At 53.9% G+C, this 26,822-nt stretch overlaps 13 protein-coding genes across 13 annotated transcripts; 9 read left to right on the top strand and 4 right to left on the bottom strand.

Moving 5' to 3' along the window:
• Nucleotides 1–639: 639 nt before the first annotated feature.
• On the top strand, nt 640–3,404 carry NUU61_006261 (uncharacterized protein; the record flags this gene model as incomplete). The annotated part of the gene is made up of 2 exons (XM_056656789.1): nt 640–1,227; nt 1,293–3,404. The coding sequence occupies 2 exons, from the start codon at nt 640–642 to the stop codon at nt 3,402–3,404; spliced, it is 2,700 nt and encodes an 899-aa protein (XP_056509589.1).
• Nucleotides 3,405–4,594: 1,190 nt separating this feature from the next.
• Nucleotides 4,595–7,993, top strand: NUU61_006260 (ankyrin repeat protein; the record flags this gene model as incomplete). The annotated part of the gene is made up of 1 exon (XM_056656788.1): nt 4,595–7,993. The coding sequence occupies one exon, from the start codon at nt 4,595–4,597 to the stop codon at nt 7,991–7,993; it is 3,399 nt and encodes a 1,132-aa protein (XP_056509588.1).
• Nucleotides 7,994–8,114: 121 nt separating this feature from the next.
• Nucleotides 8,115–9,096, bottom strand: NUU61_006259 (RTA1 domain-containing protein; the record flags this gene model as incomplete). Its single annotated transcript, XM_056656787.1, has 3 exons — nt 8,115–8,557; nt 8,622–8,864; nt 8,946–9,096. The coding sequence occupies 3 exons, from the start codon at nt 9,094–9,096 to the stop codon at nt 8,115–8,117; spliced, it is 837 nt and encodes a 278-aa protein (XP_056509587.1).
• Nucleotides 9,097–9,577: 481 nt separating this feature from the next.
• NUU61_006258 (Zn(II)2Cys6 transcription factor domain-containing protein) lies at nt 9,578–11,094 on the top strand (the record flags this gene model as incomplete). Its single annotated transcript, XM_056656786.1, has 3 exons — nt 9,578–9,646; nt 9,707–10,533; nt 10,617–11,094. 3 exons carry the CDS (start codon nt 9,578–9,580, stop codon nt 11,092–11,094), a joined length of 1,374 nt encoding a protein of 457 aa, XP_056509586.1.
• A 473-nt stretch (nt 11,095–11,567) lies between these two features.
• NUU61_006257 (T6SS phospholipase effector Tle1-like catalytic domain-containing protein) lies at nt 11,568–13,130 on the top strand (the record flags this gene model as incomplete). Its single annotated transcript, XM_056656785.1, has 1 exon — nt 11,568–13,130. One exon carries the CDS (start codon nt 11,568–11,570, stop codon nt 13,128–13,130), a length of 1,563 nt encoding a protein of 520 aa, XP_056509585.1.
• An 810-nt stretch (nt 13,131–13,940) lies between these two features.
• On the top strand, nt 13,941–14,758 carry NUU61_006256 (alpha/beta hydrolase; the record flags this gene model as incomplete). The annotated part of the gene is made up of 2 exons (XM_056656784.1): nt 13,941–14,324; nt 14,423–14,758. 2 exons carry the CDS (start codon nt 13,941–13,943, stop codon nt 14,756–14,758), a joined length of 720 nt encoding a protein of 239 aa, XP_056509584.1.
• Nucleotides 14,759–14,913: 155 nt separating this feature from the next.
• Nucleotides 14,914–15,975, bottom strand: NUU61_006255 (Hsp20/alpha crystallin family protein; the record flags this gene model as incomplete). Its single annotated transcript, XM_056656783.1, has 1 exon — nt 14,914–15,975. One exon carries the CDS (start codon nt 15,973–15,975, stop codon nt 14,914–14,916), a length of 1,062 nt encoding a protein of 353 aa, XP_056509583.1.
• A 1,084-nt stretch (nt 15,976–17,059) lies between these two features.
• On the top strand, nt 17,060–18,796 carry NUU61_006254 (putative pyridine nucleotide-disulfide oxidoreductase; the record flags this gene model as incomplete). The annotated part of the gene is made up of 1 exon (XM_056656782.1): nt 17,060–18,796. The coding sequence occupies one exon, from the start codon at nt 17,060–17,062 to the stop codon at nt 18,794–18,796; it is 1,737 nt and encodes a 578-aa protein (XP_056509582.1).
• A 174-nt stretch (nt 18,797–18,970) lies between these two features.
• On the top strand, nt 18,971–20,869 carry NUU61_006253 (putative general amidase; the record flags this gene model as incomplete). The annotated part of the gene is made up of 3 exons (XM_056656781.1): nt 18,971–19,276; nt 19,336–20,644; nt 20,712–20,869. 3 exons carry the CDS (start codon nt 18,971–18,973, stop codon nt 20,867–20,869), a joined length of 1,773 nt encoding a protein of 590 aa, XP_056509581.1.
• Nucleotides 20,870–21,052: 183 nt separating this feature from the next.
• NUU61_006252 (oxidoreductase, short-chain dehydrogenase/reductase family) lies at nt 21,053–22,063 on the bottom strand (the record flags this gene model as incomplete). The annotated part of the gene is made up of 3 exons (XM_056656780.1): nt 21,053–21,467; nt 21,546–21,860; nt 21,948–22,063. The coding sequence occupies 3 exons, from the start codon at nt 22,061–22,063 to the stop codon at nt 21,053–21,055; spliced, it is 846 nt and encodes a 281-aa protein (XP_056509580.1).
• Nucleotides 22,064–22,816: 753 nt separating this feature from the next.
• NUU61_006251 (superoxide dismutase) lies at nt 22,817–23,576 on the top strand (the record flags this gene model as incomplete). Its single annotated transcript, XM_056656779.1, has 3 exons — nt 22,817–22,864; nt 22,934–23,413; nt 23,469–23,576. 3 exons carry the CDS (start codon nt 22,817–22,819, stop codon nt 23,574–23,576), a joined length of 636 nt encoding a protein of 211 aa, XP_056509579.1.
• Nucleotides 23,577–23,724: 148 nt separating this feature from the next.
• Nucleotides 23,725–24,309, bottom strand: NUU61_006250 (uncharacterized protein; the record flags this gene model as incomplete). The annotated part of the gene is made up of 2 exons (XM_056656778.1): nt 23,725–23,956; nt 24,032–24,309. 2 exons carry the CDS (start codon nt 24,307–24,309, stop codon nt 23,725–23,727), a joined length of 510 nt encoding a protein of 169 aa, XP_056509578.1.
• A 522-nt stretch (nt 24,310–24,831) lies between these two features.
• On the top strand, nt 24,832–26,523 carry NUU61_006249 (TPR domain protein; the record flags this gene model as incomplete). Its single annotated transcript, XM_056656777.1, has 1 exon — nt 24,832–26,523. The coding sequence occupies one exon, from the start codon at nt 24,832–24,834 to the stop codon at nt 26,521–26,523; it is 1,692 nt and encodes a 563-aa protein (XP_056509577.1).
• Nucleotides 26,524–26,822: the final 299 nt, after the last annotated feature.

Genomic DNA, 26,822 nt, shown 5'->3' with positions numbered 1-26,822 from the left:
CCCCCTGATGCCCCGATGGCTTGGGTTGTATTCGATTTCCTCTCTTTTTCTTTTTTTAAACGTTATTTTCTCGGATGTTTGCCTTCTATTTTGTAGTTAGGTTATTGCGTGCCTTCTTTTTTTTTGGCTTTTTTTTTGGCCTTTTTGTGGTTTCCATATGGCGATGGGTCCCATCCAAGACATGCACAGCCAAGGAGCCACCCGGCTATTATTGGCATGAAAAGGAACCGGATCGAAGGCCCGTACTTTTTTTTTCTTTTTTTCTATGGGAGAATATATGTCTAGTCAATTAATCTTATTCTATGCCCTCTAGGCTGTAAAGGTTCTTTAGAGGGAGAAAAAAAAAGTCACTTCTTGTTCAACCCTTCTCCTGAAACTTCCCCTAACTGTCTCTCGTTTCTCTCTCGCCTTTCCCTTTCATTCCCTCTCGGTCCCTCCCTGCCATTCTTGCAATCCCTCCTGCCGATCCATTCCCCGAACTCCCTCGCCCGTCATCTGCCACCGGCCACTCTCATTCTTCTGTCCATGCGCAGGGCTTGATCTCAACCCCCCGTCTCTACCTCCTGGCCCATCTCTCGGATCCTCCCCCCAAAACTCTCCCATCCGCAACCTCCCTCCTCTTCCTTCTCCAGACAAAAAATGTTGTCTGCTCCCGTCAAGTCGGCGAAGCGCATCTCCTCGCTCTTTTCGCTGGGGTCGCACAAGGACCAGAATTCACCATCTTCGTCCCCGGGCATCTCACCAGGATTCGCCAATCCCTCGACAGACAACATTCCAAACGACCGACGGCGACGAAGCCAGTCACGACCAACTCGCCACGTCTCAACACCCAATGCGGTATTCTCAGAACCTAGAACCGTGCCCAACCATGGGACGCTGGAGCCGCTGGACTTGGAAAGCCTCCCTCCACCACCGTCGCTGTTGACCCTCAACAATGATCTAGCGAGCAGCGCACCCAGCTCCCCCGACGCTCGCCCCCAGAGCAGAGGCCGTGACTTCAGTCGCCCATCGAGTTCGGCGGGATTGGCGGTCCCGGGCGCAAACCCAGACTCCCGGCCAAGTACTCCGTCAAAACGTCGAAGCTGGATGCCGGGGATGGGGATTCCGGGTCGGTCGCGAGCCAACTCGACGGATAAGCGGCCAGTTCCGCAGCTGCCGGCGGCTTGGATCGCGGGGCTGGATCAAAAAATTGTCTATGATCTTGGACCGCTGTCCAAAGGAGAACAGGTATGTTGATGAAGTGAGAAAGTTGATTGCGCCAATTAGGCTAACTACCATCGCTTGACCGGCAGATTCCCGAACTGTGGAACGAACATGGTGACACATTCGTCTACCTCTTCCCCCAAAACACTGGCCGGCCACCCTCTTTCAAGGTTGATTCAACCATCTTCGCTGAATCTCCCTCCCTCACCTACCTCGCCCGTGGCACTGATGCCAAAGCCAGCGGCCTCGAGCAACCAACTCGCAGCCTCTCACTCCAGAACCCAATGTCTCCGCCGCTCACCCCGCAGGACAGGTTAGCGGAGAATGACAACGACAGCTCGGGCAGTCAAAGAATGGCTTTTGAAGAGGGCCCGGACGAATTACAAGAACTGCATCTGTACTTACCGATCCCTCTCAACAGTGATGTTTCTAGCCCTCAAGCGCGACTCCCCGCTGACGACACGGAAACTCTGCTCCTGTTCCGCAATCTGTTTGCCTTCTTGCTCGGCCAATCGTTGATCGCATCGCCCAAATCCTCGTCCCTTTTCACTATTTTCATGGATGTCGCGGTATTGCTGGCACGGTTTGAATTCTCGAACCTGGATGGGTCGAACTTTGGTGAAACGGCTACCTCCAGCTTTAGCAACTATTGTGATGAGCTGCGCCTGGCGGATATGCGGAAGAGTCGCGAGAAGACCATCGAAGCCATTGTCCTCGGTGAGCGGCTGCGCTACTACCCGCTCTATCTGGAGGGTTTCGTACACGGGGTTGGGAAGCTGGATGAAATCAAGCAACTGCGGAGCCAAAAATACAGCTTCATTCACCCGATCACCCAAAAACGGCTGGAGCGTGGCTTCATTGACCTTGATACCCGCCTACGCGTTCTGTACGGCAAACTCGAGGACTTCGACTTCCCGTCGGTCTTCTCAGGTATCGCCAATTCGAACACCTCCCAGGAGAGTAAAGTCATTCGGTTCAAGGCCTGGAAGACTGGTTTCCTCGAGTTCCGCCGCTTCACGATGCAGTTCTACCGACAGAAGTATGGTTCATGGCCTCCGAGGGCCCGATCCAAGAAGAATGAATTCGAAGAGAGCGGGCTGAATCGACTTTTGTTGCTGGACCTGTACCACGACTTCACCGATCTCTATGACCTGCTGGTCGACCGCACGGCTCTGACCACTCGCACAATCGACGCATCGGGCGCGGGTGGTGAACCGCCGACAGGGTCGGATCCCAAGGAAATGTGCATCCGCGCCCTACGCCAGATCCTGAGCGAGTATGACCGCAGTACCCCTCCCGTTCTTCCTCCCATCCCCTTCGACGTTCCGCAGCTCCCGTCGCTGCAGCCATTGCACCGGAAGCCATTGGACGCGAAGAAGGAAACCAAGCAACGGACCAAGAGGCTTAAGAATTCCGACATCAATGCGGTGTTGATGGGATCCTATACCCGAGAGAGCATGCGACCCACTGCGTTTATTGAGAGCTTTATGCAGTTTGAGCGACGCTGTGCTAGTGGGAAGAGTGTGGAGGATATCACAGACCTTCGATGCGGCCAATGGATCTTCCTTTACGCGGTGATTCAAGCCCTCCCCATGCTTGTGGTCGACGTCCCCGATGTACACTACACTGATGCGGTGGAGTACTTCCTGTGCATCGCCCCGCGTGGCGGTGCTCCCTGGATCCACAATGACACCAAAACGGCCCGCAGCTGGTTTGGAGTCGCCGGTGGTGCTGGTGTGGTCAGCTTGCCGTCTGATGTGGTCATCAACGGCGTCGAGGGTATCTACCGGCGCAGCCATTGTTGGCAGGTGGCCGAGCAGTGGGCCGAGGCTGGCGCACTCATTGAGCCTCCGCCGGTGGAAGATGCCTTCGAGGAGGATGAGTCCTCCATCTCATCCCCTTACCAGGCCCAGCAGTCGTCTGCCGGGTCCTCGTCTGACCCACAGCCCCAGCCGACTCCGATGATGGTGCCTGGTGGTGGTCTGACTCCGCCTCCGCCGGCTATTCCCCGTACACGTTCACCTGGCGCCCCACAGCGAGCTGAGCATCGCCACTCCATCTATCCTGGGTTGGAAGCCTTGCCACTTCCTGCAGGCATTGCCCCGATTGAACCCCCGGCGCGTCCCATTAGTCGCTTCAATCCCAACATGAGCTTCGACGACATCCTGAAAGAGGTTCCCAAGAAGGGCAAGAAGCACTGATTTCGTGTCTGCCGCTCTCCCTCTCTTTTTCCATGTTTTCATGTCCCTCCCAGCATCAAGCCACCTCCCAAATACAATCATCGGTGTCTTTTCTTTTTCTCTCTTTCCTTTCTCAGAGTGTTTTTTCCTTGTTGATAGGCGCATATTTGTGATGAAGTCACCGGGATCGGCGTGATGCACAGGGCAGTGAAAACAAAAGTAACACAATTTCTAATTCCACCCAGAGTGCAAAGCATGGAGAAGCACAGGTCATAATTATCAGCATCAGCATCAGCATCAGCATCTCCGGAGGGAAACCATGTTCATGTTCCTTTACTTTGATTTCCTTCTTTTCCTTTTGGTCTCGGATTCCCCTGTTCGTAATGAGTTGATCTGGCTGATAGAAATAGAGACTAATATCTGCACAAACGTGTTCAGTGGTTCAGTAGTTTAGTAGGTGTCATGGTGTCATGGGTATAGAGCAAGGTTGTTGAGCTTTTTCCAAATCAAGGCACCTCACCCATGGGTCGGGGATATATTGATATATATCCATCGCAACTATGTCAAATACCTCCTGCACTTCATATTACACTCTCCGTAATAGATTAAACAATTAGTCTGACTGTAGTAGGGGCATAGATATTTAAACTCGAATCATATCACTATCATATATAGAATATAGGGACCTATTAAATTAACATTGAAAATAGCAGTTTCTAATGCCAGAATAGACCTAGACACACCCACAGACAACCTATATAGGTCAACCCTTAGGCTAGCCTATAGGCGGGTTGTGGGTTACGATTTTTTTAACCTATCAATTTTACAAGCTCAAACTACTCACTACTAAACTCGCAGTGCCGACACAATCACAACACTGCAGCTTGCAACCTGCAGCAAATACGAGGATTATCATCCCTCAAATAAACCTCTCCCCTAATTAGGGGGAGAAAGTTTTCCCTTTTTCTCCCTTTTTTTTTTGGTCGCAGATCTCTTCCAGTCCAGGAAAAGGCTAAGCTCCGCTAGACTCAGCTTCGCCTCGAATTGACAGAATTGCATGTTTCTGGAGAGCGCAAGAAACCAGACAAGACTAAAAAAAGACCAAAAAATATCAAAAAAAGATCAGACAAAATGGATTAATGGAAACCAAATAAACCAGGCAATCAATCGGTACCTCTTTTCCTCCTCCCCGCCTCGCCTCCCCCTCTGCCATGCCGCGGTCCCGATCTAGCATGACGAGCGACGGCCACGAGCGGCTGGAGCCACGACTGCTGCGGGCAGCCGAGAGCAATGACGTCGAGTCCCTGCGCAGAGTAATCGCACTGGCGCGCGAATATGGCCAGTTCAGCGACAACTTCCTGCGCGTGGGAGTCATGCGCAGCGCCGAGCGAGGCTGCGCGGCCGCGACCGAATTCCTCCTCGAGCTCGGAGCCAGAACTGACGTCGCCAGCAACCGGCTCTCCCCGCTCCTCCGCGCCGTCGAGCGCGACCACTACCAGATCGTGCGGTTGCTGCTGGACTATCGGGCGTCGCCGGACAGTACGGATAAGGAGGGGCGCACGGCGTTAATGACGGCCGCGTGGAAGAACCATGCGGATATCCTGCAGTTGCTGATCCTGCGCGGTGCCAATGTCAATGCTAGGGACCATCGCAAGCGCAATGCGCTGCATAACCTGGCTGCTGATAAGGAGTGCCGCTGGGGCTGGGGCGATGAGATTGTTGGGTTGTTGTTGCGCACTGAGTGCCAGATTGATGGGCCCGATGGTCAGGACGAGCTGGGTCGGACGCCGCTGCATTGGGCCTGCGCGACTGGCAATTGGCGTCTCGCTGAATTGCTGCTCACTCGGTCCGATGGGCCCACGGCCACCATTGATGCTACGGAGATGCGAGGGAAGACTGCGCTGCATATCGCTACGGCCCATGACCGTGACGATATTGTCTTGCTGTTGCTGCAGCATGAAGCCGCGGTCAATGCCTGCAGTGATGGTGGCTGGACACCTCTTCACAACGCCTGCGACAAGGGCTGCGAGGCTATTGTCCGGATCTTGCTGCGCGCCGGCGCACATATCAACAGCCAGCTATTGAACGGGGTCACGCCGCTGCATCTCGCTGCCCAGGGCGGCCACCGCGAGGTGGTTGAGTGTCTTCTGGAGCGAACAGACCTCAAGCGCCGAGTGCGAGACAACTTTGGCAGCACCCCGTTTCTGCGCGCGGCGCAGTGCAAGCGCAAAGACATAGTTCTGCTCTTGGCACCGTTTAACAATGTTGATTCTCTCTCGGAGGACGCCAAGGACGCCTGCGCGGCCTTTGATGCCACAGTTGTCGATTTCGGGAATTTCCACAACGAGAATCGCGTGAAGCGTATGTCCGTGTTCAATCTGCTCTACGGACGCGACCAGGAGAACCCCCGGAAGCAGGCTGTAACTACGGTCCCCGCTGACAGTCGTGCAACGGATTTCCGGTGGATTCACTTGCCGGCCAACAACATGGCCTGGGTCGAGGCCTTGCTCACCAAGTCCTTCATTGAAGAAGGTGCCCACGATGTCGATGGGTTTAAGGGTCTTGAGAAGTCATTCAATTACCAGCACCGTGGCCAGAGAACCCACTCGCATTTTATGCGGCCCCTGTGCCAGAATACGCCGCGAACACTTCGTCGCCGAGAAGAAGAGCATGCAGAACAGCCGCCCCCAGATGCCGGGCAATCCAAAATAACAGATCACATTAATACCCCAGCTAATCGTAAACAAAAGGGAACCGGCGGGAAAGTCGAGCGGGTGGATTCCCACTCCCACGACGATGGTTCTGGTGCCGGTCAGGGAAAGAAGGGCAAAGGGAACCAGAAGCGCGGGAAAACAGGGAGTGCCTCCAGTACGCCTAAATCTGAGACCAAGGGCAAGGCACCGTGGGGTCTGAGTGACAAGCAGATGCGGACATCTTCTCTTTCCACGTCGACTCTGTGCCAAGAACCGCACGGCATCGTTTCTGCATGCAATGTCTGTGTCTATATGCCATATTTGCATTTCGAGACCGCAGAGCGGAGACTAAGGATGCAAGAAGCCATCCAACGAGCCGAGACGCTCGATTTCCAGCCGCCGGGTATCAAAAGATCCCGCACACGGGATGAAATGTTGATCGATGCCCACCTGTCGTCCTCAACCACCTCGCTGCATGTTCGCCGCACACTCGACCAGTTCTTCTATCCCAACATCGACACCCAGAGTCGCGATCAGGACCAGGTGGTATACCGGTACCAGACCAAGGGGCCCGGGTGCGAGGGGCCGGAAACAGAACCCAAGATTTTCATGGTCGACCAGCTGTGGATGTGGATTTTGGGGTCGAATCTAATTGTCACCAGTTTTCCGCAACGGTGGGAGCAGCCCAAGAACGACCCGCTTAATGTGCTGGATGGCATCATCGAGGACATCAACTCCAAGACCCGCGACCCCGTCAAGTCGGTGTACGACTTGGCCAACATCATCACCAGTCGGTGCTCGGGGGTTTTCGATCGCCACCGTCTCGGAGACGAGGAGTATCAGTTTCTGGATATGTTCGAGTCGTCCATCGGCATAGCCACGGACAAAGAGACGCTACTCTTCAACCGATTCAACCATGCCTCGGCGCAGGCGTCCGGCTGGCTCAAGAGCCACCGCAAGCTTAATCGCTTTGCGCGACGCAGGCCCTCTCGCTCGATGGCCGGCCGGGAGGGCACGCTAGAGGAGGACGCCCCGACGAACGAGGAAGATTATTCCTACGACGATGGCCAGCCGCTGTTCGTCGACCGACTATTGGATATTGGAAAGGAAACCGATCTTCTCGCCGAGACCAAGGACATCCGGGACGAGCTGAACATGATCCGCACGGTCCTGGAGCACCAGAGACACGTGTTGGCCGATTTCCAGGAAGTAATCTGCGAGATCTGGCACGGACAGCACCGATCGCAGTACGAGGTCAAGAAGCGGTTCAAGGACCAGCAGCGCACCATTGACATGCACCTCAAGGACATCGACCGCATGGACAAGCAAGCCGAGCGCATCTACCACTCGATCACAGACCTTCTCGACCTCAAACAGAAACACGCCAACGCTTTCGAAGCGCGCTTCGCCCGTGACCAAGCGGCCGGCACCATGCGCCAGAGCAAAACCATCATGGTCTTCACGATTGTGACGATCGTGTTCATGCCGCTGTCGTTCATTACCTCGATCTTCACCATCAACATGAAAGAGTTCGACGGCTTGACTCTGGCCTATGTGGCTAAATATACCTTTGGCGTCGGCTTTGCCATTACCATCCCGCTGATTCTGATCGCACTCTCACTCGACGATATCGGTGATTTCTTTCGCATGGGCACGCTCCAGGGCCGCCGCTGGCTGTCTGGTCGGAAGAAGTCGTCGTTGTTACCGGCCCTGGATCGACCGGATGGTCAGCTGCAGGCGCTGGAGCGTGAAAAGATGATTAGTCTGGCGAGGACGCGCAGAAGCGCGGAGTTGGAGTACGGTGGTAGCTTGCTACCTGTGTCGACCCGTGGCACGGGGGCCTCAAGACGGGCTGATGGCTATGCGAATGCGCTTCGGAGAAGCTATGATCGTAGTGTGGAATACCGGACACGATGAGATGAGATATACGGCATTTAACGAAATAATTTTGAATAGTCTATAAAAGTTGATATAGTGAGGAAAGTAGGTGGAAAAAAAAGAAAGAGAAAATAGTCTTACATCCCTCCATCTCAAGTATCTATAACTGCACCGTCTCCGTATCCACTCCAACCCCCTTCCCATCTCCCAGAATCACCGCCGGATGATACACATTCATAACAACCATAGCACCAAACATCAGCAGCGCATCAAAGACATACATAAACGCCTCGTGCGTCATGAGATACCCATCAAACCCGTACTTGTACTCGATCAGCCGGAACACAGACCGGATCAGAATCAGCGCGCTGACTATATACAGCCCCAGCAGCACGGTTACCCAGCTGCGTTGTCGCCAGCCCCGGTGGGAGCAGAGGTCGCGCTGCGTTTGCGATTTGGTCGTTGGATGGCGGGTAACGCGGAAGTGGAATACTGCTGCGACGATCACGAAGAAGCCAAAGAAGAGGAGTTGCACTACCAGCCCGCCGATGACGATGTTTGAGCCGAGGTCTTTGGAGCTGGCGCTGGCCATGAGTCCGCCGCCTGTAATTGTGGATGTTGTCAGTTTGCAATTCTCTCATGTTTCCAGGTTTTCTCGACCACTCACCTGCTGCCTGCAACAGAAATGAAATCACATCTCCGGACACGAAAATCTTGGTCATCCATCGCACCGACACCAGGCTCAAGTTCTCGGCGCGAAGGTAGGTCACGGTTCGGCCTAGGACCATGTATACCGAGGCGGCATACAGCGGCGGTGCGAGCAGAATGAACAGCGACTGCATTGCATAGACGGCGACGGACTTGAGGTTGTTGTGTCCGACGAGTCGGCAGATGTATCCTATAACTTGGACTGGAGGATGTTAGTATTTTCCTTCCCTTCCAACTTTACATTCTAAGACCATTGAAGCATATGGCCGGTTCGAGCACTCACACAATCCGCCCACCACAAATGGAATGAAGTACCAGCACCGTGCCTTGGTGAGCTGGTATCCATGATAGGCGCTTGTCACTGCAAACAAAACAATGAAGATAATAGCCGCGGCCAGCGACGGGATATACCCGTACAGGTTATCCCCGTTCATTGTTTCTGGTCGGTGGTTCTCTGTTGGGGGGCTCTCATCGTGGGCAAGACCTGCATTTTATATTCCTCGTGGATGGGCATAGTCTTTGGCTCGGCCAAGGTTCTAAAACGGGATCGTTCCGTTTGGATCCACTCGGTTTAGGCGACTGCATACTTAGCTGTATAGTCTTCCAGCGCTTGCAGAAGCATTGCGCGTGAAAAGAAAATAGCACAGCCTCGTTCCAAGACGTGCTAAATCCAATTAAACAAATTCTGGCTGCCTCACCGGCCTTGAGAAGTGGATGTCATTGGTCGGATTATTATCATGAAGGCCTTGAGATGGATAGCCCTAAGCGGAGCCAAGTGGGTCGAAGTGGCGCGAATTCGAATTCGAGTCCGTACTCGTAGCCGTAACCGTGTCCGAGTTCGAACTCGAACTCGAATTGTCATTCATCTGTCACTGAATCCCCCAAACGCCGGGGTTCTTGGGGGTTGTGTTTATAATGGCGCCGCGCAGATCTCATCGAAAGTCACGCAACGGCTGCCCCGAGTGCAAGGGCCGTCGGCTCAAGGTTTGTCTCGACTTCGGCCCGTTGGTCTTCTCTCTCTTTCTCTCTCTAACAACAATTTAGTGTGACGAGCGATATCCATGTACCAATTGTGTCAAACATGCAATTCATTGCAGTTATGTTGCCCCCAACGAGCAGCAGGGGCCATCTAATGCAAGATCAACGTCCAGCCATTCTCCAGCCTCACGGACACTGTCCCGGGCTCCGTCGCAAATACGCCCGCAACCTCAACCACCACAACCAGAGTCTTATGCAACCACGCCCGCCGGCAATTATCCCTGGACCTTTGTCAATTCCGACTTCAGACCCGAGAACCGCCTTGATCTACTAGACATCCTCGCTGGATCTCCCCAAGACGCCCCAGTCCTTAACCAGGAAGACTGGGTGCGCGATCTGGAACTACTCCACCATTACTGCACGGTGACATGCAACAGCCTCACTTTACGCGAAGACTCCCGCCATGTCTGGCGAGTCGTCACCCCAATCGAGGGCTACTCGAATAAGTATGTGATGCACGGGGTCCTGGCCATTGCAGCCTTGCACCGCGCATACCTCTACCCGACCCAGAAGGAAAAGTACATCAAGGCGTCTGCCTACCACCAAGCCATGGGACTAAAAGAGTTCCGGGAGTTGATATCTTTGCCCATCGATCCAAGCAATTGGCAGCCGGTCTTTTGTTTTGCGTCGATGATCACCCTGCATGTCTTCGCCTTGCCCATCCGGCTAGGCGTAGCCCGATGGCCCGCCCCGATCGCGAACATGGTCGAAGTGTTTTCCGTTGTTCGAGGCTTCCAGATTGTTATGAAACCATTCTTACCATCTCTTTCCAAAAGCCAGCTCGCACCACTTGCCAACTGCATTTGGCTGGAGAGCGAGATGCTTATTCCAAGGTGCGTCGATAGCCCAGCCCAGTACTGCATGCTTTACATATTCAGAACCGAGTTGATTCTTATGACATGCTTCACTCGTTTAGTCCCTCGGCCCTGGAACAATCTCTACTACCTTCAGACATCTGGACTCAGATTGCCCAACTCCACCAATTCATCGACGACTTCCCATTCCCAGCTCTCCATCCCCCGTCCCAGCCTCAGACTCCTAACGACTCTGACCCATCGCAGCACACCCCCGACTATCGCAGAGACTACAAAACCGCTCTCAAATTCTTTGAGCATTCCACTCGCCAGCTGGAACTCGCCGGTCCACATGTGGAAACAGGAATGGTTCTCCTCTGGGCATACTCGCTCTCGAAACAGTTCCACGAGGACTTGATAGCGCACCGACCTGCTGCGCTGATTCTCCTGGCTCATTTTTGCGTCTTGTTACATGTGATTGATCATTGCTGGTTTATTAACGGGGCGGGACGCCAGTTGTTGGAAGATATTGAACGTCATATTCATCCAGGGTTTCGGGAATGGTTGGTCTGGCCGAAACGGTGGGTTTTTGAGAGATGATCTGTGAGATACTTTGAAACATTCTATAATTAGCTTGCTTGAACGGTTCTTTCACAGATCATGGACAATACTGGACCACAGCTGCAAGCCTACCTCCATGACATCCCTGAATAAATCACCCGGGTGGATCTCCCGATGTCAAGCCCCACCGTTCCTTGCCATTGCCCCCACGCGCTATTGACTGGCACTTGGCATTGTCGAGTAATGATGGTCGCGCTGGGAAATGGGAGAATTGACCAGGTATTTCATATCCATACGACTTAGCCAGGAAAGACAAGGCCACCCACCTGAGAGAGCTGAAAAGATCTTGAACATTACGCTGAGTGCATGCGCAGCACCCCAGTCTATAGAGGCAGTGTTCCCTAGCTTGGCGATGATCGACGCGATCGCCCAGAAGGACACGAAAAAAGTAAACATGACACTTATAAGGCGCGCTTCCCCCCTTCCAGTACTTCCCCCAACAACCTCCAGACATGTCTTCTCCGCGCCAGATTGTTTTGTGCTTCGACGGCACCGGGAACACATTCCAAGCCGACGACACGGAAACTAACGTGCTGAGAATATGTCGCATGCTAGAGAAAAGCGACGAGCAACTATGCTACTACCAGCCAGGCATCGGCACCGACACCACACCAGGGTCACTAGCTAGCACGACAATCCGCCGAGGCAGCCCGTTCGGGAGCAGCAAGACTCTTGAGCTGGCGCTGGGCAAGTCCTTCGACCGGCATGTGCTGGGCGGGTATCGGTTTCTGATGCGGCATTACAGGGACGGGGCCAAGATTTTCATCTTTGGCTTCTCCCGCGGCGGGTACACAGCGCGGTTCCTGAGCGAGATGCTCGATTATATCGGCCTGCTCGGGCCCGATAATGAGGAGGTGCTCCCATTCGCCTGGGATGCCTTTAAGATGTGGAAAACGGCGCGCCTCAACGAAACACTGCCGCAGATTCAGGCATTCCAGATCTTAGGTCATTTGCGTCAAACGCTGTGTCGGCCCACGGACCGTGTGCAGTTCCTCGGCATGTTTGATGCTGTGAATAGTGTTGCCGAGTTCGATGTCAATGTCGATGCCACGCCCTCGGCGAGGTTTATCCGCCATGCAGTCAGCATCGACGAGCGTCGTGTCAAGTTCCGTCCAGTTCTGCTGCACTCGCACAACCCCAGCGCTAGGCGGGCCAAGTCGTGGCCGCCTGGCGCGGATCACAAAAAGTCTCGGGGCGATACCCCGCAAGACAAGAGAAAGAGACTCAGCTCTACATTCGGTCCTTCCAGCTCCCGGGAAAGACCAAAACGCTATTCAGCCCTGAGTGACGCCGAATTCTTCGGCGACGACGAGTCCGACGATCTGACCCAGGACGTGTTGGAAGTTTGGTTTCCCGGCGGCCACTCCGACGTCGGCGGAGGCTGGGCAGTAGAAGCAGGCGAGGCACGAGGCCTGAATTACCCGCCACTCGTATGGATGGTGCGAGAAGCCATCCGTGCGGGGATCCGATTCAGCGAGGACAGGTTGACCGAGTTCCATTGCCACGAGGATACTCTTGAGATCGATACCGCGAACACAGACAACGACAACGACAAAAATGATAATGATAATGAAACCTCTTCCAGGGCTCAACTCATCGACACCCTGCAAGCATCAGCACAAGCAGGCCATCTACATGATCTCCTGCGGTATGGGAACGGCCGGCCCTTCATGACCGTGCTTTCCTGGCGACTTATGGAGTATCTCCCGTTCCGGCGCATGGATCTACAGCCTGATGCATCCTGGCGCGATTGTAGATGGCCACCGCCCATGGGCGGTGCTCGCGGTCTCCCGATGGATGCCCTGGTGCATGTCTCGGCTATCCAGCGCATGAGGGCCGACCCATCGTACCGGCCGCCTAACTTGACCCAGGATTTTATCGTACCGAGGGGGAATGCAGATGGCCCGGATGCTGGGGTTAAGCAGTGGGTGGTTCATGGTCACAGAGGTGATCCGGTGCGCGAGACGTATATCCGGAGATATACTTGGTCGGCTTGCCGGGAGCAACATCGCTGATATTTAGCAGAGAGGATGCGGTGTTTTATGTTTGTATATTATGCGACTGTATATTATGAGATACCATTGCATATCACATTCAAATCAAGCGAATTGCTACTAAAATGCGAGACCCTAAAAAAAGTTAACGCTGGAGATGGCCACTGCGATGGAAACATAAGATGCCTTCAAGTTCCCATAGCAGTAAAACTTGGCCTCTTTCGAACATTCTTCCTCCCCCGTTCATTCTCTAGTGCCGGAAAAAACCCGCGCATGTATGGGTAGTTGTCCGACCAGATTCGGCATATGCATCCCGATGACTTAGAACAAGGTCCCTGATATTCGACGCAGCGCCAGCCCGAGCAATCGCAGCGTGAAGTTCCGGGTTCTTAGGGCCGGGCGTTGTGCTGAGAGTGGGCCCCGGTGGGGGGTGGATCGCTGAGTACCGGCTGGTTTTCCCGACTAGACTGGGGGCGGGTTGTGTGTTTAGAGAAAGAGGCTTTTTAATAGCTGCGATAGGAGTTCTTGATGCAGGTTTTGGGGGTTCTATGATTGACAATCTTAGTGAATGGTGATATTGATGCTTGCATTTCTACAAAAAGCACACCCCAGGCCTGGAACATGTCAAGCGGTATTAGCGCATTTGCAGGAATACATCAGTCAATTTTAGAACACGGCCCCAGGCTTCCTGCGTGGGGGCTCAATATCGTGAAGCTGATATGAACCACTATGTCTTCCGCGGCTTGCCGCTAGTTACGATTGATATTATAGGAATTTTCGCTTCGAGCTTCCACATCTGTCTCTGATTGTTCATACGATTGATCTCCTATCATGACAACAGAGAAACCAATAATTCTCTTCATTCCAGGTGCCTGGCACCAAGGAGGCATCTTCGAGCCTGTCGCGAATATACTTCGAGCACAGGGATACCAGGCCGAGCCGATAACATTACCTTCTGTCGGGGGACTAACCTCGACAAATGCCTATGATGACGCCGAACACATTTGCAAGACACATCTAAATGACCTCGTTGCTCAGGGCAAGGAGGTTATTCTTGTCATGCATTCCTACGGTGGCATCCCAGGGACAGAGAGTGTAAAAGGGCTAGCACGCAAAGACATCGCCGCGCAAGGGGAAAAGGTGGAGTCGTCAGCCTCATATATCAATCGGCGTTCCTGGTCACCGCTGGCGCAAGTGTCGAGTCATTTCTCCCAGGTGGATTGGATCGTTTCATGACACAAGAAGTAAGTTTTTTTTTCGTGGCAGATCTGATCAAATAAATCAAATCGGGAGGGTATCAACTCATTATTCAGGGCGACAAAATGTATCCCAAGGATCCCAGAGAAAAGTTCTATAACGACCTCGACGATGAAACGGCTTCGAAGTATCTGGCTGCCATCGTGCACCATGCCCCGGAAACTATGCGCACTCCGCTGACATACGAGGCTTACTGTGATGTGCCTACCAACTATATTCTGTGTACGAGGGATGCAGGTTTCCCGCTTTTTGCGCAGCAGAAGATCGCTGCTATCCCCGGAGAAGGCGTTGTGCGCACGTACTCTGTTGACGCAGGGCACTTTGCGATGTTGAGCCAGCCGCAGGCTGTGGCGGATGTGATTCATGATGTTGCGACGAGAATAGCTGGTTGATGTTTTGATATATTGATATGATGAAAAGTAAATGGCAATCTCCCTTTTTATTATGTTTCTTGCTTGTATGTAGAATAAATTACTTCTCTCCCATGTAAATTGATCAACAGTGTAACTCCAAATCATCAAGGATTCCCATATGTGCCACCTCTTGCTTACTGCGCTGTCACATTGACATACTCCTTTGCCTCTCCCTCAGCGTCGCTCGACTCAGATCTCTCGGGAGTCATTGTCTCACTCGCACTCTCATCCACATCCATTGCGCCTTTCTCGTTCCCAGTATTGCCATCTTCAACGACCACCTTCTTCGTCTTTGTTTCAGGGTCTTTCTGAACCTTCGGCAAAGCGACACTCAACACCCCATCCTTCAAGTTTGCCGTGATCTCGTCTACAATAATAGCAGCCGAATTCTTGCGTGTGCCGATGCGGACTTCGCGCTCAAAGACGCCGATCTCGCGAACCCGCTCCTCGACCGCCAAAGCAAGGTGTAGATCCTCGTTAATTCCGGGTCGGTACACCACACCCGCCAGACGCAGGACCGACTCCTCAGTATCGTAGTCAATGCTCAGGTCCTCCTTCTTTGCTCCCGGGAGCGACACATGCACAATATATTTGGCGGGCGTGTCGAAGACGTCAACGGAGGGCACAAAGTCAACGCCATCCTTTTTCGGCTCGGGGAAGGGGAAGCCAAACTCAGCGGCGATGTTGCGCAGGAAATCAAAGTCCGGGAAGCCGGGTCCGGCAGCGAAAGGCGGTGGGCCGCGATGATGGGGACGGGGACCACCGAACGGGTGGCCATGGAAGCCTCGAGGATGACATCCGTGTCTGCCCTTGCCGCCACGTTCTTTTCCTAGTCCATGGGGGTGGCTGCCGGAACCCGAGTGTTTTCCTTTTCCGCAGTGGCCGTGCCAGCCCTGTTCTTCACCTGAGGACTCGGGCTCCGAAGATCGGGCCTTCTCTTTGTTGGTGTCCTGGTGGGCCTCTTTCGATTTGGAGGGACCAGCTTGGGGTTCGTTGCGCTCCCCTGCTGTGTATGAGTTTGCGGGCTCAGAAGAAGCGCCCTCATTTTGAGGATGACCCCATGCCCAAAATGGAGGGGGGTGATGACGATGCGGATGTGGCTGACCGCGAGGAGCAAAAGCTGGATGATCCTCTAGATTACCGAGGAGATCCCAGAAGGGATTGGGGTGGTTGTTGAGATAGTGGAAAGAGGCCATAGTGAAACAGAGGCGAGAGTAGTTGAGAAAATAAGTAGAGATGGAAGTAAATCAAAGAAGATCCGAGTTGTGATCTGATCCAACTCCTTGAAGAATCAGGCCTCTTTATATACCTTTTGGACATCCCGCCCAGGCAGCGGTACTCGTCATTCCCGGGTCAGTCATATTAGCTTTTGGAGGTCTACGTAGGCCATGCTGCCTGTCGGTTCGCCACTGTTGGGAGATGAATAATTCGTGTTGTTAGCCAAATATACTGCTCGAATGTCCTGGAAGCTTCCAGCTCTCCTAGCTCGGGGAGGCAAATGGAAGCAGGACGCCGTGATCAGATAATCGGGCATGGGCCTAAGTCCGAGGTGACTCAGAGCGAATGTGGCGATGGCCAATACTTTAGCAAAACGGCTGGTTTGGAAATTATGTAGATGGCATTATTCCAGAGAACGAGGATATTCATCATGCAAATAGTGCTTCATTGAAAGCCCAAGTTTCCAGGCCGTAAAACTCGAGGTTGAAATATTTGCGATGTTGACGGTGATGTTGAGTGCCTGAGTATGCCTTGGAATCAGACTGACAAATCGCGATTTATTGCCAAAAATATCAGGCATTCAATAGATCACATGACCTGTCTCATTCATCTCTTCGCTCTCTCCCCTTCTCTTCGATTCTCACATTCACTCTGCAGCTTCTATCATAGCCTGCAAAATGTCAAGGCCGTGACCGTCCATGTGAATAGTTTGTTCCTGATCCTCCCGATCAACATTGGCACGTGCGATCTCTCCCTCACCGAGAGCCCCGAAGGGTTCCGGCATTCTCCACGAGCTTAACAGATTGCTTGAAGCAGCCGCTCGTCCCATCAAATGTTTACGGAAGGATGAGAATCCGAGGCCGGATGGTTCGCAGAGTGGAGCTGACCAGAGAATTGAGCCCAAGTTTCCGACCCGAGTCTTTCCCTTCGGCCCTGCCGACCATGAAGTCATGAATGTGTCAGCGAAAAGGCTAGCTAACCTACTATATAGTCAGCTGCCCGTAGAGCCTGATGGATCCTCAAAAAGAACAATTGCTGCGTGTAGGCGACTGACATACCAATATGTGCGCGGCCATGCTTCCTCGGCCATCCAGCGCAATGGCGCCTCTGCGTTGTCAGGCCCTGCGTCTTCCACCATTCCTTTGCCCTGCCTACCAGTTCTATTCGGCACATGCCTCATCCCACAATGGCAAGCATACTCGAAGATATCTTGCGACACATGCCGAACACTCCCGCGCTCTCCCGGAGTCCGAGCTCCATAAGGAACGAGTCGTTATTCTCGGGTCCGGCTGGGGTGGATATACCATCTCGCGCAGACTTTCGCCAAAGACCTACTCGCCCATTATCATCTCCCCTCGCTCGTATTTTGTCTTCACCCCCCTCCTTACCGACGCGGCCAGTGGATCGCTGGACTTTTCCAACATCGTTGAACCCGTGCGAGACCCCAGCGCCAAGGTCGATTTCATCCAAGCCGCTGCGCGCGCGGTAGATCTCAAGAAGAAGACTGTCCTGTGCGAAGCAACTGTCGTCAAGAGCGGCGTGACGGAAACCCCACGCACTTCTGACGAAGAAAGAGACACCGATGAAGGCCCGGAAGCCACTTCGAAGCAGCCTATGGAGGCGCAGCGCCGATGGGAGCAGGGAGAAACATTCGAAGTCCCATACGACAAGCTTGTCGTTGCCGTGGGTACTGTCAGTCGCACATTTGGCACGCCGGGAGTGCGACAGAATGCGATGTTTTTCAAGGATATTGGAGACGCCAAACGGGTGAAGCGACGCGTACGTGAATGCTTCGAGCTGGCTGTCCTGCCAACAACCAACCCCGATATGCAAAAATGGCTGCTGCACTTTGCCATCGTCGGTGCTGGTCCCACCGGCACAGAACTCGCGGCATCGTTGCGCGACTTCATCTATTCGGACATAATGGCCCTCTACCCGGCCCTGAAGGGAATCCCACAGATCACTTTGTATGATGTCGCGCCGCAGGTGTTGTCAATGTTTGATGCGTCGCTGTCCCAGTACGCAATGGAAACGATGAAAAGTGAAGGCATCGCTATCAAGACATCTCACCATGTGCAGCACCTGCGCTGGGGCCCGCCGGGAGCCAGCCCGCCTCATGAAATGGATCCCAAGCGTTGCCTGACCCTAACCACCGAAGAGGAGGGCGAAGTTGGCATCGGCATGTGTGTGTGGGTCACTGGCAATGCCATGCCCAAGTTCATCAGCCAGTCGCTGGGGTCGATCGATGCTTTCCCAACGGACTCCGTTCACTCGTTAGACGCCGGGTCAACCCCACCTGCAAAAATCGAAGAGTCATCGTGGCAGTTCAAGAAGGCTCCCAAAACGGGTGCTTTGCTCGTTGACGGGCATCTCCGCGTGCAGCTACAGGATGACGCGGGGCACACTGCCGTGCTGCGAGACGTCTTCGCACTGGGCGACAATGCTATGCCAGAGACGGGTGCCCCTCCTGCGACAGCACAGGCGACTTTCCAAGAAGCCAAGTGGCTGGCTTCCCGCTTGAATCGCGATGACATGGCGCAGACGCCACCGTTCTCCTTCCGCAACCTAGGCACAATGGCGTACATTGGGAACGAGAGAGCACTGATGCAGATCCCGCACGAGAGCACCGATGGTGGTACGCGCAACAAGCTTCTGCCCGAGGGTATTAAAGGTCGCACGGCGCGGCTAGTGTGGAATGCGGCGTACATCACCATGAGCATCAGCTGGCGGAACAAGCTGCGGGTGGCATTCCGATGGACATTAAACAAGCTGTTTGGAAGGGACGTGTCTCGCTTCTAGGTGTAGATAGTGTAGATAGCGTAATCTCAAAAGCATATGCTATTTCAAGTCTCAAGTAAATCGTCGGCACGCGGCTATCAGCCACGACCGAGGTTTTTCTCCACATTTCCCCGCAGACCTTGACTACCTTAACTCGTCGGCTCGCGTTCTCCAACTTTTCTTCCTTCATCCACCATGGCCGCCCACGAACCATATGTGGCAGTTGCCCAGCGCAAGCAATCTCAACTAGCAGCCACTATTCCCGCCGAATGGCGACTGCCAGCGCATCTGATCCCCGAGGGAATGCTCTCGCCCGCCGAGTCGATCACCGAGGGCCCGAAGCGGTATGGGAAGGTCAACGTGATGGAGATTCCACGGACATGTGGAATTCTGACACCCAAAGAGCTGGAAATCACCGAGAACTATGATGTTCGAGGATTAATAGCGGAAATGACGGGGGGGCGATTGACAGCCGAGGAAGTGGTACGGGGGTTCTGCAAGGTGTGTTGCAACGGGCTCGTTCGTCTACTGGATCTATGCAGAATTCTAATTTGTTTCAGCGCGCGGCAATCGCCCATCAGCTCACGCGCTGCCTGACAGAACCTCTGTTTGACCGCGCCTTGCAGCGAGCTCGGGACTTGGACGACCATCTCCAACGCACAGGCACCCCCGTCGGCCCATTGCATGGCCTGCCCGTGTCGGTGAAAGACACATTCTGGGTCGAAGGGGTTGACTCGAGTATTGGATTATCTGCACTGGCATTCAAGCCCGCATCGTCCAATGCTGCGCTGGTTGAGCTGCTGCTGTCCCTCGGGGCCGTCGTGATCACCAAGACGAACCTGCCCCAAACAATGGCTACCTTGGACAGCTGCAACCATCTTTTCGGGCGGACGCTGAACCCGCTGAATCGACAATGGACGGCGGGTGGCAGTTCAGGTGGCGAGGGCCCGCTAATCGCTATGCGGGGGTCGATGGTTGGATTTGGTACTGACATCGGGGGCAGCATCCGCATTCCGGCAATGTGCCAGGGCATTTACGGATTTAAGCCAAGTGTTGGACGCGTGCCGTATGGAGGCCAGGAGAGCGGGCAGATCCCAGGCAAGGGCCGCATAGCGCTTCAGCCCGTAGCGGGCCCGCTCGCACGGTCAGTCGCGGACCTCGGCGCCGTCATGGCGGAGATTGTGCCGCGCGCTGAGCTGTTCGGCGAGGACGGGATCCCTGGGTTCTGGCCGTCACTGTCGGTTCCTGCGCCGATCACTCCGCCGCGGAACTTCACTGTTGGAATCCTTAAGACAGATGGTCTCGTCACCCCGTTGCCTCCTATCAGCCGCATCCTCGACGAAGTTGCCCACCTCCTGCGCCGTACCCCGGGCGTCGAGGTGGTTGATATTTCGCTGCCCGCTGCACTTCCTAAATGTCAGGGCCTTGCCAATCGTCTTATGGGCGTCGATGACGGGTCCAACATGCTCGATCTCATTGAAGGCATGCGCGAGCCACTCATGCCCTGGCTTCAGGGCCGCATTAAGCGCAGCAAAGCGCTTACTGTCACCCAACTGGCACAGCTACAAGCACAGCGCAGTGAGATCGAGAAGGAAATGATGAAGATGTGGACTCTGTCTGCCCTATCCTCATCGACCTCATCAGCATCTCGAGCAAGACGTGTCGATGCTATTATCTGTCCCATTGCCCCACACCCAGTCCCGGAACTCGACCGGTATAATGCAGTTGGGTATACCTCCACTTTCGTGCTACTCGACTATCCTGCTGGCGTGGTTCCAGTCCGGCCATTTGCCGAGTCGGATCTCGAGACCGGGCGCGAAATGGATGCGCCTGTGCTCGGGAGCTGGGATAAGGCTAACCGGCAGCTGTGTATGTTTCCTATCCACTTCTTTCTTTTTCGGAGGCATTGCTAACAATAATCGGTTTGATTGAATAGGGAACGAGAAGACCGTCGACCGTCGTGTGTACTTGGGCTCGCCACTCAGTGTCCAGGTACTTACTCCGAAGCAGCATGACTATGACCTCTTCCGGGCCATGGAGATTGTGGATCGAGCGGTGCAGGGGCGTTGGGGGACGCACAGTGCTAAGCTTTGATGGTTGTATATAGTAAAGACAGACGTAAATACAGATATCGGAAGTCTAATGAGGGTTATCATGACTGGTTTACAATTATCAGTGGATACCATGGATATCATTCAATCTGATCTTGATGATGAGAATGAGGATGCAGATGTTAATAAATAGGTGATTATACCATCCCACCTTTCCACACTACACCTACAACCTCCCCTTCAGCACCGCTCCACCATCCGTCGCAATCACCGCACCATTCAAATGGCTCGAAGCCCGCGACCCCAAAAACACCACCAACCCAGCAATATCCTCGGGCCGACCCAGCCGCCCATTCGGTGAGTATTCCTCCAGGCTCTCTAACCCGCCTTTCATTTTTATCAGGCCGCTCGCCATCTTTGACGGGAAAAACCCAGGGGCGATGGCGTTGGTCAGGACATGGCGAGGTCCCAGTTCCACGGCGAGATTCTTGGCCAGGTGGATTGCTGCTGCTTTGGAAGCTGAGTAGCTGGGTGTGGCGTTCTCGCCAACGGTTCCGATGCCGATGCCTGCGACGGAGGCTGTGATGATGACCCGGGCCGGGTCGTCGCGGGTTGCGTTTGTGGTGAGGAGGGGGGTGAATCTATTTCCATGATGAGCACTTCCTTTCTGGGTCCCAAACACTGGAAGGAAAAAAAAAAAAAAAAAAAAAAAAACATACTTCTGGATCGTGTAGAACACGCTCTTCACATTCAGATCCATCACCTTGGAAAACATCTTCTCCGGGTGCGTGTCGAACTTCTCGCCCCACGTCGCCCCGGCATTGGCGAACAGGATATCGACATGGTCGGTGGTCTTGCGCACCTCGGCGACGAGGCGGTCCAGCTCGTCCATGCGCGAGCTGTCGGCGGGGACAGAGATAGCCTGTGCGCCGGTCCGCTTGTTGGGGAGCGCATTCAGGGCGGCCACAGCTTCGTCGCAGGCGGCCTTTTTGCGCGAAGTGATATACACTTTGGAGCAGCCTGCTTGGAGAAGACTGTCCGGATCCGAGCAGAATTAGAATTTGCAGTGGAAATTTATAACATAGGAACGATGTAGCAAGTTCAAAGACGGGGAAACAAACCCGGAGGCTGCGTGCAGTCCCAGACCTCGCGAACCGCCTGTTACGACGGCGACCTTGCCCTCGACGGAGAAGATGCCGGGGAAGTTGTCCAGTTGGACCTGTTCATCGGCGGACATTTTGGATTTTGATTGCTGTTTCGTCGCTGCTGTTTGGATATAGCCGATGAAAGAGAAATTGGCGGTGGAAGATTCAATCCGGGCTGGTGCGACAGCTTGTATACTCCGATTGACCGAGGCTCATCGCGACATCCGAGCAACCCCGCAAACCTGGCCGATTAATAATCACAATATACAAGAGCATTGGAAATTAAATATCAATAAAGAATATTTTCTGTTTATTGAGGGAAGACAATGGGTATTCACATCAGTGGAGTGTCTGGTGGCGGGCATGTACTGCAATTGGCGAGACAACAGGGCAATCGAGGTATGCTGGAGTTAACAGTTGGTGTCTGCCAATGAGCGAGCAATCATATTCACTGTTAGTGGCCGCTTATACCTCAGCCAGACAACATATTTCATGCTTTTCTCGAGTGTCAAGGGCCAAATTTAAAAGAACGGCAAAATATGGCTGTGCCCTAATGACAGTCCCAGGCATGCCCCCAGTGGATCCAAAATGTGCTCAATATCGCGCATCTCCCAAATACACCGCGACAGCACTATCCGCTCAAACCCGCTCATCTGGAGGGGCATGGCGGGGTCTACCTTGGTGGCCATGACTGACGTGCTCGGAAAGCGTTAAGAGGGGCATTGCCTGCACCAGAGGACCTTGGGGACATATCTGCGTTCATATAGACCTCGGGCGGACCTCTTTATCTTTTGCTCTGCTCTATTCTTCTTCTCAGATACCCATATTCGACACCATCAACCATCATGGCCGCCCAATTCCACACTCTCCCGCCCCTTCCCTACGCCTACGATGTTGGTCTTCAACTCCTGAGTCTAGGGGCAGTAGAAACAGAAAGCTAAGCAAAACAAAACCCCAAACAGGCCCTCGAGCCCGTCATCTCCAAGCAAATCATGGAGCTCCACCACCAGAAGCATCACCAAACCTACATCAACAACCTCAACGCCGCCCTCTCGGCCCACGCCTCGGCCACGCAGACCAACGACGTCCCAACACTGATCTCGCTGCAGCAGAAGATCCGCTTCAACGGCGGTGGCCACATCAACCACTCTCTGTTCTGGAAGAACCTGACTCCTCCTGGCACGCCGGGCAACGACCTGGCCGGTGCGGCGCCCACTCTGCGTGAGGCTATTGTCTCTCGGTGGGGATCTGAGGCTGCGTTCACTGAGGCCTTTAACCAGACGCTGCTCGGTCTGCAGGGGAGCGGATGGGGTTGGCTTGTGAGCTCGGGCGGTGCTCGCGGTCGTCTTGAGATTGTCACTACCAAGGATCAGGACCCTGTGACGGGGCCTGATGTGCCCGTGTTTGGTGTGGATATGTGGGAGCATGCGTACTACCTTCAGGTGAGATTGTCCTTCTTCACTCTCTTCCGGATATAAACTAATCAGGGTAATGTAGTACCTCAACAACAAAGCCGGATACGTCCAGGGGATCTGGAAGATTATCAACTGGGCCGAAGCCGAGAAGCGCTTCACTGCAGGTGTGGAGAACCCTGTGAAGCTGTAAATGAAGTTTTCCATGAATCCACCCTCCAAGATCAGATATCTTTGCTAGATCTCACCCGGATCGTGCCATTCTCCCAAATAATGATTGACGTGATTTGGATATAAACTTCACTCAAGCTGTATATCACTAAGCAGCTTTAACGATGAGGTTAATTGTAGCCCACGACACCAACTCCCAAGACTGCCCCTCCGGCCTCTCGGACTGTAACTTGTCGTCCCACGATACCTTTCTCCGAGACGCCCAGGTCCAGCCTTTCTGGCAGCTCGAATTCCATTTCTGTTTGACTTCCCCGTGATTGACTCTGGTCCTGGCTCATGTCCAGTTGGAATTGGTGAAGTGGAGGCGTTGCCGGGGCTGATGTGGTAAGATCTCCATATTTCCTAGAAAAAGTATGTATGAGACTACTGGTCCATACCCAGAAAAAAAGACAAAGAATTAGAACAGGGAGTGCTCACTCTATACGCATATCAACTTGGCGGCATCCACGAAGTGTCTGGTATGTATCTGTGTCATCCATACGAAAGACGGCTTTGGTCTTGCGGTCTGTATCAGTGTCGCGGAAAAAGAGTGAATAGGATGACATGGAAAGGGAGGAAGATGCGTAAGAAGCGACCGAGCTTGGGGACGAGGAAAGCGATTGCTGTGGCGAGGCATTGAAATTGGGCGTTTCGCGGGGAAATAGCACCGCAATGGTGCCTCCGAAGCTGGGGCGGCTGCTTTCACCGTTGCACATCTTCAAGTCAAAATGAGGCAGAGAAACAGAGTATTTAGGGCAAGGAATATGTATGGGTGACTGTACAAGTGAGTGGTTAATTATGGAAAGCAGAAACTAAGCCCAGCTATATACGTCTTCTCCCCCCTCCTTACCCCCAAGGTTGCTCACCCCCAAGGTGTCTGAGAGGGATCGAGCAGATATGAGGCCGATGCTCTGTCGATCTCACCTGCTCAAATCCGCGCATGGTGGGGCGCGGTGGGTCCGGCGGAATCGGCCATCGTGCAGAATTAATCACAGCCTCAGGCTGTAATAGTAGCCTGAGGCAGAGTTTACTCCAGCCTGAGGCATGATTCCAGGGAGTGTCTTGTGTTTGTCCAGTTCTTTCCTTCACTTCGATATGGTCAATTTTGCCAATTCCCATCAAATCGGCTTCATCATGGTGGTGTGCACGATTATCCCCCGTCGGCGGGCTCTCGCTGGTCGACCCCCTCAGAGCCCCTCTTGACTCCAGCCAGCACCAACTCCTTGCATCATCCCACCATGCAACATCCGCAGTCATCAGCCCCGGAATACTATGATCTGGGCAGTTTCCATCGTGATGTCACCACCTCCAGTAAAGATGCACAGGTCTGGTTCAATCGCGGCCTGATTTGGGCCTACGCCTTCAATCATCAGGAGTCGGTTCGGTGCTTCGAACAGGCTGTGGCGTACGACCCGGCCTGCGCAATGGTATACTGGGGCCTTGCTTTTGCTCTAGGACCCAACTATAATAAACCATGGAAGCTCTTCGATGGAGAAGATCTCTCAAGCACCACGACGCGCGCTCATCGCGCCGTGGTAGAAGCGAAGAAGCGTGCTGTCACGGCGACGCCTGTAGAGAGTGCTCTCATCGATGCTTTGCAATTCCGCTATCCACAGGAGCTGCCTGCTGATGACTGCTCCCAATGGAACTATCAATATGCCAAGGCAATGACCTCGGTCTACCAGGCTTTTCCGGATGACCTGGATGTTGTCACACTGTATGCCGATGCCCTGGTGAACTTGACCCCATGGAGCTTGTGGGATCTGGCCACGGGTCAGCCGGCACCAGAGGCACGTACATTCGAGGTCAAGCAAGCTTTGGACCGTGCCTTATCTCGAGAAGATGCTCTCCGGCATCCTGGTCTCTTGCACCTCTATATCCATCTAATGGAAATGTCTGCTACTCCAGAAATGCCACTCCCGATAGCAGACCATCTCCGGGGTCTAGTCCCAGATGCCGGTCATCTCGAGCACATGCCCAGTCATCTAGATCTTTTGTGTGGTGACTACCGCCGTGCAGTGGCCGCCAACACGTCTGCAATTCGCGCGGACGAGAAGTTCCTGGCAAATCAGAGCCTCGGCCACTTCTACAACATCTACCGTGCGCATGACTATCACTTCCGGCTCTATGCAGCTATGCTGGGAGGCCAGTCGAAAATTGCACTGGACACCGCCACAAGTCTGGTGGAATTCATCAGCGAGCCCCTGCTTCGTGTTGAATCTCCTCCCCTGGCTGACTGGCTCGAGGGTTTCATCGCCATGCGTGTGCACGCCCTTGTCCGTTTCGGGCGCTGGGAAGAGATCCTCGACCTGGAGCTCCCGACTGATAGCCACCTATACTGTGTGACTACCGCCATGGCACTATACGTTAAAGGGATCGCGTGGGCAGCCACCGGCCATGTCACCGAAGCTAAAAAGCAGCGAGAATTATTCCGGCAGGCATTCGAGCGCGTTCCCTCGTCACGTACTATCTTCAACAATCACTGCCGGGATATCCTCGGTATAGCGGAAGCCATGCTTGAGGGAGAGATCGCATACCGCTGTGGCGATTACGACACTGCGTTCACTCACCTCCGCACAGCAGTCGCGCTAGATGATTCCCTGCCTTATGACGAGCCGTGGGGTTGGATGCAGCCAACTCGACATGCGCTGGGAGCCTTATTGCTCGAGCAGGGCCGGGTTGAGGAGGCCATGGAGGTATATGCTGCAGATCTGGGGATTGACGAGTCGCTGCCCCGTGCGCTACGGCATCCAAATAACGTGTGGGCTTTGCATGGCTACCACGAGTGTCTGACGAAGCTGGGGCGGACGGCGGAAGTGCGCATCTTGACGCCACAGTTGCGGTTTGCGCTGGCCATTGCGGATGTGCCCATCCAGTCATCATGTTTCTGTCGACGGGGGAGCGGAGAGCCGCCAGCCCGCTCACACTGACCATGCCACGTATATTTCCTCTATTTTTCAGCGTTATATCTCATCGACATTTTCCATCTTTAGCATCCTCACTCCGGGCCTTTTTTTTGGATACCTGAGGATATTGTATCTATTTCGAGACATCACAACTTACTTTATCCCTTCAGGCCCCCGATTGCCAAGGCGATCGACACCAAGACCATTACCTTTGGCGGATCGGCAGGCTGTGTTGCTGCAACGGGCAATGATTCGCCGGGGATGACTTCAAAGTAGGTGAAGCTGGAGGCATGGCGATACTTAAGAATGGCATGCCATCCTAG

The sequence above is a fragment of the Penicillium alfredii genome (assembly GCF_028826965.1).
Source record: "Penicillium alfredii strain IBT 34128 chromosome Unknown utg000009l_segment0_segment0, whole genome shotgun sequence".
Classification (NCBI taxonomy): domain Eukaryota; kingdom Fungi; phylum Ascomycota; class Eurotiomycetes; order Eurotiales; family Aspergillaceae; genus Penicillium; species Penicillium alfredii.
The sequence above is the reverse complement of the archived record's forward strand: the minus strand, read 5'-3'. Positions and strand labels throughout refer to the sequence as shown.